This window comes from Argiope bruennichi, chromosome 8, assembly GCF_947563725.1.
Source record: "Argiope bruennichi chromosome 8, qqArgBrue1.1, whole genome shotgun sequence".
Lineage (NCBI taxonomy): Eukaryota > Metazoa > Arthropoda > Arachnida > Araneae > Araneidae > Argiope > Argiope bruennichi.
The window spans coordinates 54,882,038-54,896,893 of NC_079158.1; the positions used below are offsets into that span (position 1 = coordinate 54,882,038).

The 14,856-nt window shown below is 29.0% G+C and overlaps 1 protein-coding gene across 1 annotated transcript; it reads right to left on the minus strand.

Moving 5' to 3' along the window:
• Positions 1 to 761: 761 nt before the first annotated feature.
• LOC129981424 (single insulin-like growth factor-binding domain protein-1) lies at positions 762 to 10,219 on the minus strand. Its single transcript, XM_056092264.1, has 4 exons — positions 10,117 to 10,219; positions 6,751 to 6,802; positions 4,117 to 4,228; positions 762 to 968 (listed from the first exon to the last, which is right to left on the minus strand). Exons 1-4 carry the CDS (start codon positions 10,202 to 10,204, stop codon positions 822 to 824), a joined length of 399 nt encoding a protein of 132 aa, XP_055948239.1. The 5' UTR covers positions 10,205 to 10,219; the 3' UTR covers positions 762 to 821.
• Between the last annotated feature and the right edge of the window lie 4,637 nt (positions 10,220 to 14,856).

Below are 14,856 nucleotides of genomic sequence, written 5' to 3' on the forward strand. Positions count from 1 at the left end.
TAATTTATTAGAGATGTATAGATATTTTTATTTGAATGAGAGACTTGAAGCAAGGAAAATACAGACAAAATTAAAGCAAAATGCATTAAATGAGAAATGTTTCTTTGCAATTATTATAAGCATATGCAGCAATATAACACATAATAAACACAAACATATTGCTTCAATGTCTCCGTAATTTTATTTGTAATAAAAATTAGAGAATCACTTTTATGTTTAAAATAGAAGCTTATGAAATATACATGTAAACTTGACTTTAATAGAGTAGTATTTGTGTAATGGTATTTGGAGAATATTTGTTTTGACAGTATTCATAAAATTTAATGAATAAAATTTAATGAATGATATTTAATGAATAAAATTTATTGAATAATATGCCTATGTCTCTAAAGTGAATGCTTGAATTTTAGAACATTTTTGATGATATTGCTTTGAATGTATATTGATATACTATTAATGGAATTGTAAGTATCTTCGTTCACTGATGAAAAGGAAAAGATTATAATAATTAGAATAATGCTGTCTTTATATTTTGCCACACTGAAATAAAGACAAAAACAAGCATGTCCACACATGCACATTTTAACTTACGATATATAACTCTTGAATAACAGGACAACATGCAGTTCAGAACCTCATTTAGAAAAAGAGTACTAAATTAGAACGCTTATTTAATAAAGATATTACTTTTTAATTTATTTTTCTGTATAGTTCCTATTCTGTACTGAGTTGTGAATAACAAAAATAAAATATGCTTGTAATAATATTTTAATGAAGAAAACCAATTTTATTGCTCAAGAAGATATTTTTTTCTAGCAATATTAAGGCAAGGCCAGGCATTTTCCTTTGTTGTTGAACTCTGTGATGGGATCTCGTCGTCCCTTAGGTCCAGGGAGACGGACGCAACTCAGATGGTGAGCACATATACCGAAAACATTCCAAGGTCCACCACATTCTTCGCCTATGCCCTGTAAACAAAATTCCAATAAAAATTCAGCAAGTAAACGGATAACGGCATAAGGATATATTAATAGAATATTATATGTAAGGGTTTCTTAAACTTGTCTGGACCCACAACATATTTTCCAATGAATAAAGGAGTTTTGATCCTCATTTTTGTCTAAAAATAACAGACTATTGCAACTTTAAAATTTGAAACAAATACGAAAAATCAATCACTAATGAATGAGGATATAAAAATTTCAACTTAAAACATTATTTAAAACGCTTTCATAACACGTTTTAAGTCAAGATGTTTCTTCTAAACGTATTTGATTATGTATGTTTAATAATATAAAACAGGCATTCCCCGAATCCAGTGACCTAGCGAAAGTAAATGACTCTCGGTTCATAATTTGATTATTACGCTCCAAGCTGTTATCATTAGTATAACAAATAAAAATGACACTCGGGGCGTGATATCACGTTTTCATTCTATGTAACTTTAAAAGTGACATAATAGTACTAATTTTTACCTTATACATATATATATGAAGCATTAAGAAAGTACTGTAATTGTCAAAAAAAACTTGAACTCGAAGTTTTGATGGATCTCCATATTTTAGATTCAACTGATTCAGAAAAACACACTTTCGGAACTATCTCCATATTTTAGATTCAACTGATTCAGAAAAACACACTTTCGGAACTATCTCCATATTTTAGATTCAACTGATTCAGAAAAACACACTTTCGGAACTATCTCTATATTTTAGATTCAACTGATTCAGAACAATCCACTTTCGGAACTATCTCCATATTTTAGATTCAACTGATTCAGAAAAACACACTTTCGGAACTATGCCTGCATGTCTGCTTGTATATGAACTCGATATCTCAAAAATGCTTTGAATTAGAAAATATACTTTTGGAATTATGTCTGTCCATCTATCTACGAACACACTAAATCAAAAGTACTTTGGACTAGGCGGATGAAATTTGGTATAGATCTTTACGCCAAACTGTTAATTTCCATCACATTTTGAACGAAATCCTTTTAGAAGAAATCTCTCTATTTGGTTCGCCAAATATAAATTAACACGATAATTGCAAAGTAAAGTGTGCAATATAGATAAATTAATGACTTAAATAAATGAAATTTGACATGTGGTCGTGTAACTATAGTTATAATTTTATGTCAATTTTTGGTTCAGTCGGTGGAAAAAAAGAAGTCCAAAATAACACAATGGATGCTCTAGTGCCTTGTGTAATAACTGTACTCCAGCGATAAACGACAAAAAAAAAATCGTCTAAGATCTCGCGATAATAGGTTATTTCGTAACTATTATTTGGCAATGGTCATGTGGTCAATAACAAAAATACATTCAATTGAGAATATGTGAGATAAAGTTTTTGAGCATACCACTCTCGTTATTTGTCTGCATGGCGCCTGGGGCATTTATATCCCCGGGCGTTATAACACTTGATATTTTTGTTACAATATATATGTATCACAATTGCAATACGGCGTTACAGCACAATCCCAAAATTCTTGAACATCTTCGAATTTAATTCATGACACAGTTTAAGAGGATTTTCAATAATTGATTTACGAAGAAATTATGCATAGCATGTAATCCATTTAATCAAGTAATTTGCAGAAAGCAGCTATCTACATTTATTAGGATAGGGAAGAGAGTGTTTTTTCTTTAAAAGAGAGGAAGAAAAATTACACTGGCAAAGATCATCCATTATAAATTTTAATAAAAACTCAATAAGCCAATTACTCAATGCGATGGGTGGAAAAGTAATTACATTTCCTGTAACCATATTCTGTAATAAATATAACTTTTTGCCATAAATATAACATTTTTGAGAGCTATAAAATTTCTGTACAATTATTTAAAAATTTCCCACAAGCCATAAAAAAATCTTTAAGCGTATCGTATGTGGTTCGCTGGCAGTAGTTTTCTCGTCTCTAAACAAAACAAATCTATGAAAGAGCGGAAAATTGTTTCATTTTACATATTTCCTAATTAATTCCGATTATTTAAAAACTCTACCTTTAGGGAGCTTGTTAATGTGAAAATAAGATATCTTGAACAGTAACGTTTTTAATATTTAAATTAACACGCAGATAAACAACTCAGTAATATTATGTATTACTTATTAGACTCATTAGACTTTTTTAATCAATCACCACTCCTGCTTAAGGTCATGACAAGTAAAAATGAATTTGAAAACGGAATTAGCTACTCTAAGCACTCGGAGTCGACGTAAACAATCAGGAAGTGGAGTTGAAAACAAAATGTAGACGACTATGAAAACAAAAAATGCAGCGGGAGAGGGAAGGAGGAAAGAGGGAGGGGGGGGGGAGTAACTTTTGAATTTTAACGATTTGGAACATATTACTTTGTAAAAAGTGCGGAAGAAACTTATTTCTTAGATGACTGTACACTTTCATGGGGTAAATTACTTAATCTGCAGTTACCAAGATGCTGTGAAACGGTAATTTATACTGTAACAAGAACGGTACTCGAAGAGACTTTTTAATTTTTTAAAGAATATATAAAAAAAAAGAAAGAAGAAATTGTTGAGAGATATTACTGTATTTATTGAGAATACTATCAAGAAAATTTGTTAAAATAGTCAGCTGTAAATACAACAGATTTTTCCCAGTTTCCAATGCTCTTAAAAAATGAGCTAATATTAAATAATTTTTGGGTGTAGTTTTTATTCCACATGAGCGCTGACAAGGTTCTCTTTTCCATTATATTTATTATCAAATTCCAATTTCAAAAAAAAAAAAAAAATTAATGACTTTTTTAACTTGAACGATATTATTTGTTAATAAATTTTAGCGTATATTGTATTTATACTCGCTTGAAATTGAAAAATCTCCTTACAATGTGAATAATATACATAGAAATACATTGCATTTCCAGTTATACACTTTTAATTATATAATATATATTTTTCTAAGATGTGCATTGAAAAGTATTCTAAAATTACTTTTTGTTGCAGACTACAGCAATGTACCTTTCGAAAAATTTTCACGCTGGAATGAATAAATGCATAATAACCTTCTATTTTAAAGAATAAAACATGACAAAAAATAAAATAAATAAAGAAGTATTGCAAGATCTTTCAAAAGTTCGCTCTAACCGTAACTCTTACCTTGTAGCATACTGGGCAACATCCGCAAAAGTCGGTGGTCTTACCCAGACGGCAAACACCAGGATCTCTACATGCTTTGATGTCGCAATCTGGACAGTCAAGAGCCAAGCAGCTGAAACATGCTCGGTCATTATAATTTGCATGGCATTAATTTATTAATAATTTATTGAAGATGGCAACTTAAAATCCAAATATTATCAAAGAGATTAATTATAAATCATAATATGAGTTATAAAGTAAAAAAGTTGTATTCTTTAGTAGAAAAAAATAATAAACAGGTAGATGAAATTTTTTAGCCTTTGCTTTTTGTGAATGCAGAGTAAAAAAACGTGTTTGATCACAAATCTGATGAATATTGTACTGACAACAGTAGGAAAGATCTTCTTTTGAACAATAAATGTCGACCCAATGGTAGAATTGACAGCTAGCATTTCCAACACCGAGAATAAATGCATCTACTAATAACTAATTATTCTGCTTTATTTCTAAGGCTTTTCTGGGGTAAGAATTTTGGAAATGGCGACTAAATAAATGGCATGGCAAAGGTGTCTTTTCGTTCGTACTCGAAGACGCTATAATTTTATAATTGATTTTCTTCTTTTTTTAACGTGACCGTTTTCGAGATAGGAACTCTAAATCAGATGTTTGTACCTGGTGGCGCTGTGAGCGCTAATTTCATGTCACTTTATCTAGATACCAAATTTGTGACAGCAGTTGTCGCCGTTCTCAAGTATTAACTTGAAATTGAAAAATCTCCTTACAATGTGAGGGAGGGGAGCGTAGAAGGTCTTCTACTTAACCCTACATTTAAAAACAACTGATATTAGGGAGAATTAAATATCAATAAATAATATTACATTAAAAAAAATTATATTTAAAAATGAAAGTAATTTTAAGGAATTATTATTATTATTACTATCATTATTTGCTCTAAAGCGTGTAATACGATATGCACCCATAATACAATTTCTCATATTTTTGCCCCTTTTTTATTTTTGTCTTATGATTTGCTATATTTATTTAAAAACAAAATTTTATTTTATCTGAAATTTTTTGCTGGGTGTTTCTGATATGAACACACCAGCAATGGAATAATTTTAAATTCTACTTTCGAAATCGGGGGTTTTTCTTATATCGTTTCCTCACAAACGAAACTTAGCTTAGTTGACTTTTTTATTTTTATTTTTTGATAAAAATTATTAATTATCAATGTGTCTAGTATTAGAAACGTATAATAATATCAGATTGATAATAATAATTTTCTAAATAAAGTATAAATAATTTTGAATGCATTAAACAAAATATCATAAAATTTAAATTAAAAATCTATGGGAAATCAGATTACCTTCTTGAATCTCGAATAATTTCAATTAATTTTAAATCATTTCTGTGTAGCTGATTCATACTATATAGTATATCTATTCTAATAATGGCTAAATGTTTAATTTCTGAATAGTTAGAGATAGGCATATCTTTCCAGATGGAAAATTCTTTTAATGGTTTAAAGAATTTTTATTTTTATGTTATTCAAGCTAATTAATGCACTGTTGAAAGAATTACGAATTCTAAATATTTACACAGTTTCTTGGTCTTATTATTCGTATTTAGTAAAGATGTACAGATATTTTAAACAAACAAACAAAATTCCATTCTTCTGCCATTAGAATTAACATAATTTAAAGTTTTAGATTTTTATTTAAATCTGTATTCACCTTGAGCAAACACTATCTGTTGATTGACAGATTTTCTTCAAGATCTTTGGTAAAAATTGTCTCAAGTAGAGATATTCAAACCTTGTCAGTTATAGTTACAGTAGAGTGGAGATATGTTAATGTGTCAAGAAAATTGTACTAAAGGTGACAAGCAAGTGGAATTTATAAAATTTTAAATTTCATAATTTTGTCCAGCACTATATTTATTGATTATAGGAATATAAAATATAATTCTTCACATAATTTAAAGCCTTTTTTAAAAAACTGGATTGAAAGTATATCCATTTTTTAAATCATTCAGAAATCAACAATTGAACCACATTTAAAAAGGAAAACTTGTATAACAGATACACTTCATATAAAAATGTACAAAGTTATACTTTATTTCACCAAATACTTAACATTTTTCGAAAAGGTCATCATAAAATACAACACTTTGTGTAATAATAAATATAATTTATATTTTTATTTCGAAAAAAGGTATTGACTGGTCTTTAAATAAATCTTTTATATACAGAAAATTTGGTATTTTATAATTATTTGTTTTATAGTATTAATCTTTGAATATTTTAATTGAGTTAAACTCTTTGAAATTATTTGTCAGTTATAATTTTTGCTTTATCTCTTCGTATATATTTACATGCAAGTAAAAGTATCTCAGTTTAGTTTCAGAAATACATATTCAAATTTAATTTTCAAATTTTAACATAATTTTCATATTTAATTTCAAATTTTAACATATATTCAAATTTTATCAAATCGGTATGCACTAAAATGCAACAATTCTTTAATGGTTAATTTAGCAATATCTTATTAATAAAATTATTCAGCATGTTGTCTAATACCTTATAAATATATATAAATACTCTCAACTATTTGAAGGTCCATGACTGATAGCAACTTACTTCAATTAATCACTTACCTCATAACTAAACCAAAACAAACAACGATGCAAAGAGTTGCCCTCATGTTTTCTGAAAGAAGAATAGATTAAAGAAGCAAACTTTAATAAGCTATTTTAAATCTGATTCAAATGAGTTAGATTGTATTATTACCATTTGATAAAAATATTTACAATTAAAAAATTGTGTTCAATATATTTGTCAGTTATCTATCAGGTAGATAATTAAGATAAGGACTTCGAAATTCTATAGAAATATGCTTTGGGGGAAAGATATCAAAGCAATTTTTCTTTTCATTTTCGTGCAATAGAATGTTTTTCTAATTTTTAATTGATTTAAAATTAAATTATATTGGAATTTATATAGTGCAAGAATAATTTAAATATTATCTTAAAATTCAGAACATTTTGTTTTCAATAATACGTATTTATTTTTCGCTCAATTTCTCTTTTAAATTAGGAATTTTGAAAAGATTTTTCCAACAAAAATTTCTTTTATTATTGAAACTATTTACATTAAAACATATTAGCACTGGTATCTTGAAATTTTTCTTTTCATTATTGATTAAATTTTTATTAAACATTTTAGTATAGTTCCTCTAAATTATAAAATGAAATATGAAGTGTACGTATTGTCTAATACGCACACTATTAAGATTCTGAGTAATTCTATTTACTTTTCTTACCATTTTTGTCCACGTATCCCTTTTACTCGTAAGTTATTGGAATCAAATTAAATTTGACATTTAATTTAATATTTTTCAATTAAATTAAGCCTCAAATTTTAGACGAAATCACAAAGCTACTGCCAGAGAAGTATATAAGCATAATGAACACGATAGGAATAAAGCTTTAAAGTAGCACAGTCGAAATGTGTATCACAATTCGAAGGTTAAAAATATTTTGCTGGGAATTTTGAAGAACAGCTCATGGCATATGGATAAGAAATTTGACTAAAATTAAACGTGACAAGGACTGTAGACGAAAAGCTTGTCACCGAGGGTGTTTGACATAGGGCCATAAGTAAGAAATTGCTTCTTTAAGTTAAATATATTAGCAACACTGCTTAGAATAAATTATTTCATGGTCAAAATTTATTATTACTTACTAGTTGCTTCTGATAATCAACTGGTTTTCAGGTAAATTTGTTATATTTCATTTCAGGTAAGTCATTAAATATAACTTTATATCGTGATTCTTCCAAAGGCAGTATCAGACATAAAGCCTTATTATTTTAATCGTTTTACTTAAATTCTATTTGTTGTGTTGTCATTTTGAGCATTTCTAACGAAGACATATTCCACAATAACATATTGATATTAAAAATGTAAATAACGTTATTAAAAACTTAAATAGCGATATTAATAACGTATCCGTTTTATCTATTGTTACTTCGCTTTCTTCACTTTTTTATCTATTTTGTAAACTACATAGATTTACAAAAAGACGAAAGATATAAATCTTTCGCTTTTAGCTTTCAACAATGGTGAAAAGTCCTACCATTAAATAAATGTTTGATGAAATAATGAAAGTGGTTTGAATTTCATGGCTGAAATTGTTGGAAATTAGGCAAAAAAATATTTTTTTTATTACCAAAATCCAAGAGAAATTTGCGAAATTATTAAATTGGCATCCATAAAAGGACAAATTATTAAATTTTTAAAATTAAATTTTTGAAATGTTGCAAATTTTATTTTTATGCAATTTTACCTTCGAAAACTATCTCGGATATCGACAAAATTTAACTCAATTTTTAATTAATTGAAATTAAAAAAAATCGCTTCGAGGTACACATTTCCACCCTGAAAAGCAAATGCATGAATGCCAAATTTTGAAGTTAACATAGAACATTTTTATCATGCACAAAGAAAGTTTTAATTGACTTTAAAATTTAATTCATTCAAGTTTTAACTGGTTGATTTAAAATTTGGATCACCGGACTTCAAAATTCCTGACATTTTAGAAAATTCTTTGAGGGAAATAACTATTGTCATACGATCTCTTATCAAGTGGGGAAAAAATTGGATGAGATAGGATAAAGTGAAGGAATGCGGAATTGTATACCATTAGGCAATCGATAATCATCTCCGAATACATATTTTGGGAAAACGCTATTTTAGTACAAAAAAAAAAAAAAAAAGAAGAAGAAGAAGAAATTGAATAAAATATTAAATTTTCAAAAAAAAAAAAAAATTATTACACTCTGAGTAATTATAGTGCAACAACTGCTGTTGCATAACAGTTTGGATTTGATTCAATCTTTTATAGCTAGCTTCACATGATTAAGTATAAAGTACAGTTATGAACTGGAAATCCGTCACGTAATAGTTCAATAAATATTTCAGGCTGAAATTTTATTTTCCTTACTTTATAATTACTTACAATCTTGTTTGTCACGATCGTAGGCATGTGGAATTCCACCAAGTGCGCAAATCTTGTATTTGCTCAGTAGAATCAAGATGAAATTAAATACAAATATTAAAAATAGAATGATTAATAGAACATGGAAGATTAATTGATTTCTGTCTTAAAAATCTTGGTAATGATTTTCAATAAATGAAGAAAATAACAGAGTAACTTGTAACTATAGATGATTTGGATAAATAATTATTAAGTAGATAAGAAAAATAACTTCCTTGATTTGGGAGAGAAATTTAAAGACTCTCAAAAACTTTTTTAACTGTCAAATAACGTGAGGTTTTTAATAAAGGCATACTCGGTTCTTCAGAATTGTAATGTAAGAAATAATGTAAAGTGTTTTTATGAAGTAAAAAAATGAAAAACAATTTATAGTTGTAATATATTATGCCAGATGTAGCAATAAGATTTTTTCTCTCTAAGGAATGCAGTAGTCTGAAATGATTTTACACATGTGACACTTCCTTCAATTTCAAAAAATTCATTAATTTTTTTAAATAAAAAGGCATAAAGTGTGTGTTTGTTTCATATAACGTAGGAATTGTTCCTTCATTTGTTTTATATAATGAAGTGTTTTTTAAAAAAGGAAAAAAAAAATCCTAAATTATTTTTGTCAGTGATATAAAGAAATGAGTAAGATTTATTTTAATTATACTCTAAAAGTGAATCTCAAAGCCTGGTAAATTGAATGCCCAGATAATTTGAAAAAAAGGAAGAATTATTGATATTTTTAAAAAATCTTTAAAACGTTAATATAAAAAATATATAATCAATAAAACTCCATTATATGTCTATTATAGAACACATTTTTATATAAGTTTTTATTAAAAAAATTCACTAACTTAATAGCTCTTTTGCATTCAAAAAATTCAAGATAAAATTTAGGAATATATACAGAGAGCAAAAACAAGTTATTCTATTTCATGCGTTTTAACTACCTTTTTAGAGGGTAAAAGTGAATATACTCACCAGTGAAGCTTAACAGGTGGAAAGAGACAAGGTAACGTGGCTGCTTTGTTTTTATCCCCACCGGATTACTTATAGATCGAAACGTCATGAGAAAGAACAGGTGGGATGGGAAAAAAGCTTGGAAACTGTAATTAATTTTTCTCATGACCACTTTTGCACGTAGAAGGGTTTAAACATTTAAATTCAAGAAAGAATATATGTTTCATCGCGAGGAAAAAATTTTTGTAAAGCAAAATAATTCCAAATTATAAATTTTTGGGCCTTTTTTTAACATAGTGAAAACAATAGCAGCCATATAGTTTTGTAAAATAATTATTATATAAGCAGTGATGGATTTCAAACTAGATAAACTAAGCCGTTGGACTAAAGAGAAAATGTTGTATGCAGGTCACTTAAAAATATTGTTGCCTAGTTATCAAATAAACAAATTTGAGAAAAATTCAGATTCTATGAATAGTAAAATATTACGATAATATTAACACTTTGTCAACTACAATTGGCTAGTTTTCTATCTGTTTCATTATCTCCACGCAGTTATTATAGCATTTATAATCGGCAAATGCCTGCATAAATATAATAATGACTAAACTCAGATGCCGTGCATGGGTCATATCTTTAAAATAATGAAGTGTGTGCTTATGTTGCCGCTCTTCAAGCTAGATCGTTTGGCCTATAACTAGCCTTATTAAAAAAATATTTAGAATTTTAATTAATAAAAAACTAAGTGAATTTAACGTTTCTTCCGCAATAACTTCCGAAAATGTAACAGCATGAAAATGAATTTAACATCGTTCAGAAATTTGAAAAATATTCTTTTAATAATATCAATTTAATAAGTGTGCAAATTTTTTTCCTAAATTTTGGCAATTTTTTTAAAAAATAATTTTTTTGTCTAATTTCTAATAGATTACACTGATACACTAAATTAAAACTATTTTAATTTTTTTAGCAAATATTTAAGTGCATTATTTTTTTTCGTTGCTGGAAACCAAGGAAGAAGGTATCTCTTCAATATCTGAGTAGTTTATATAACAAATAAAAAAGTGAAGTTGCAATACCGCGGAAATTAAAAAATGGATAAACTGGGCATTTAAGTTTCTAATAGTGCTATAATGTCATGTACTAGTCCATATTAGAAATATTCATTTACACAACAAATAAAACTGAAGTAAGATAATTAAAATAACACGGCTTTGATGTTTGTCAATTTGGAGGAGTCATGGACATGAAATTATATCTAAGCTATTCAACTAAAATCATGTATAACCAATATTTCCTTCAACCAGCTGATAGTAAAAGACGAATAGTAATGAATAAAAGCATACTTCCATAGATTTACCAAAATAAAAAAATAACATAAATTAAAAATAATTAACATGGTGTTTAATTTAATGATATGCTGAAATGTATAACTAAATGGATCACTTCATTAAAAGAAGGGCCTAATAATGCACAATACCAAGGATAGCAGCATGACTAAATCCTCTCTATGCAAGTTAAAATTCCTGTTTTAGTAAAAAACTATTTCTTGAACTTTCTTCTAAAAGGAAATAAATACTGATATTATTTGACTTTTCTGTTAATTAAGTTTTTAAAAACCAAGTACAACGTTTACAAGTTAACGTTTAGTACAACGGTAGCAAATAAACAAACCAAAAACAGTTCCGAATTTTCTTTCATTAATATATTAACTATAAACGAGCATATTAATAGGCAATTTTCAATTACAAGAGTTTTAGGTGAGAGTAATTCAATTTGCTTGAAAGCTTATATTATGATATACCTTACCATATGTGAAATTCTTTTCGAGAATTCCTCAGACCAGTACTTTAGACTAGAATCATGACCGAAGGGGAATTACATTTGACTGCTTAAATGGTTAAAAAACACACACTAGTGTTAGACAGAGAATATAAATTCAATGCGAGTATATAGGCCCACATTATTCTGAAAATGTAACAATAATCGAACTAAGAAATCAGCGAGAATGTCTTCCTCAAATATTTCCCGATTACGTCAGCGAAATAACGTGTTTAGTATTCAACTTCATCGCATAGCGAATATAAACGAGTATTATTTTGGAACACTAAATCTCATGTATTTGTTACAGGCGAAGTATGAAATCTGGCCTTATATAGAATGTCTAGGTAGTCGGCAATGTATGAAATGATTAATATTTCACACATTTCCAAGGCATTCTATAGAATGCCCAATGAGAAACTGGCAAAGTATTAAATACAATAAAAAATAATGTTTTAAAAGACAATAGAAAGTATTCAAGCAATGGAAAAAGGTGAAATTAATCAGATTATACAAGAAAAAGAGCCTGTTTTAAAAAACATGCATGAAATTTTCGTCTCGGATACTTGTGTGTGTTTAAAGGAAACAAGTGATACACTTGCATGTAAAAAAATGTCATTAAAAAATTCATACCTTCTGCGGCCATGGTAGTAAAGATGATGAAATGGATATTCTGTGCACCCTTTGTTTCAAAACTCAAAATACTGTTGAAGCTAAAATAAATTCTAAAATCAATCTGGAAATACAAGCCAAAAAAAAAAAAAAAAAAAAAAAAATTAAAATGAATGCTTCTTTGGGAATGAATCTGCGCTTTCTTATTCCTGGCGTCACAAGGGACGTGGTGATTCGCGCAATATATTGGCAGTTGTAATGAGTGTGACAGAGGATGGTTTCGACCAACTTCTGATAGAATTTTAAAACAAATATATGCGAGATCACAATTCACTCTATGCCCTAAGAACTTGCTTAGAATTGAAGATGTTCCAGACCACGAAATTCCTCTCCGATCAGTTGCAGTTGCTCAGTCCAGTGAAAGTGGCCAAGTATTCATCAAATGTATACAAAGTGCTATATATGAAACGTCTTTGCGTGAAAAATGTAATGAAATGTAATTCAAAATGTCACTCAAGCCTACGATGTTGCAACAAGTAGCTAATTTGAATTTCTTATATTTTAAATGAAAATTTTGTGTCCCTTAATATGAAAGGCTTAGATTTTATTTTGTACAACTTTCATTTTTCGTTACGTATTTTGAATATATTTTCTTAATGGCACTCACATTATTTTTTCAGAATAACATTCATATATTTAAAGAATGTACGTCATTTATATAATAACCTTATCAGGACCTTTCTTCATACTTTACCAAAATACCATTTGTCATTCTATAGAATGCCTAAGTATTTTATATAGAATGCCTAGAGAAAGTATGTAATAATTCTTATATTTATACTGTGCCTAAAAATACTGGCATTTCATACTTTGCAAGAAACACATCTAACTCGTAACATTTTTACTTCCTTGTGTGTAATTCAATTTCTCGTGCAATCTTAAAAAAAAAAAAAATCGAGATTTTGACGAATCTCCACTTTCTAGATCTCCATGAGTCCGAAAGTCACATTTTTGGAATTCGTCTGTCTATCTGTTTTTGAACAAGATAACTCAAAAACACTTCGAGCCTTCACACTCGAATTTGTAGATGTTTATCAAGGTTTGAACAAAATCCACTCACAGGAAATCTTTCCGCCTGGACGTTCGATTATGAGTGAACTCGATAACTCCAAAAAACAAAGAACTATGAAACGAAATTTGGGTATACCGTTATATCATCTAAAATATTGTTACGAATCTGTGATGCTGCTTCCCAGCATAGTTGGTTCCATCGTCAGAAAAACTGTTTTACAGTCATCGGTATTAAACGGAGTCCGGGTGTCGCGTCGGAGGTCCCAGAGCTTGGCGACGAATTTGGCAACTTTGGCACAAAAATAGATTATACCCGAAACATCGAGAATTTTCCCGAGCCATCCAATAGGAACCGAGATACGCCTCGAAAGTTCCTGATTGGTTGAGAGGCTTCTAGCCCCGCCTCCTGAGACCTATAAAAGGAGGCAATCTGCGGCTGCCGGGAGTAGTCAGAATCGACGGTGAAGAACGAGTCTTCCAGAGATTAGCAGAGCAGCGACGGAGTCAAGCTAGTGCTGAACTAAGCAGTGCGTTACTGTCTCCAGAAGAGTCTTGTTGTGTGCACGTCTCGGCTGAAGATAATTGTCTTCTCTGTGCTGTATATAGTTGTCGTCTTTGTGCTGTTCTGTGTGTCTTCGTGTAAATAAACGTCGTTGTATTTTTTTTTCTACTGCCGCTTGCTGATTGAGCGTTCTCCACACCATATAACTTCCACTATCCAAACGAACTCGGGGAAATTTCGTAACAATATAGATTCATTCTTATCAAATTTTAAACCAAATCAAAAATCTTTCCGTGGGTTGACCATCTGTCGGATTGTATTTTCGTATGCGTATAAAAGTAATAACTCATAAACGGAATGATTTAAATCAAGGAAATTCTTTGTGATTATAGCTGTTCCGTGTCAAATTTTGGTTTCATTCGATCAGCAAAAGAGCCGTTTAAGATACATATTCGCGTGATAGCTTCAGCAAAATTGTTAGATTCACGTCGAAGATTTGTATTTTGTAATTACTGTGCACTAATGCCGTGCAAGGTTTGCGATCTTACGCAGAGTTCATACTTTTATGCGAATGTGTGAGGGAAGGGGCGGTAAGATTTGGAAAATATAAGTTAAAGTTTCAGAGACCACTTTCGCAGTTAAATTATCGTGTTTCAAGTGCACATATGTGAACAGATTAATACATGCGTCTCTAAATTACATTTCATTCGAAAATTTGATAGGTGCTTACGATTTTGATGTAAAACATATACATC

Coding starts and splice junctions, on each gene's coding strand:
- LOC129981424 (XM_056092264.1), bottom strand. CDS start 10,204: ATGACGTTTCGATCTATAAGTAATCCGGTGGGGATAAAAACAAAGCAG. Junction 6,803..10,116: donor CCACCTGTTAAGCTTCACTG/GTGAGTATATTC, acceptor TTCTTCTTTCAG/AAAACATGAGGGCAACTCTT. Junction 4,229..6,750: donor TGTTTTGGTTTAGTTATGAG/GTAAGTGATTAA, acceptor AGCATGTTTCAG/CTGCTTGGCTCTTGACTGTC.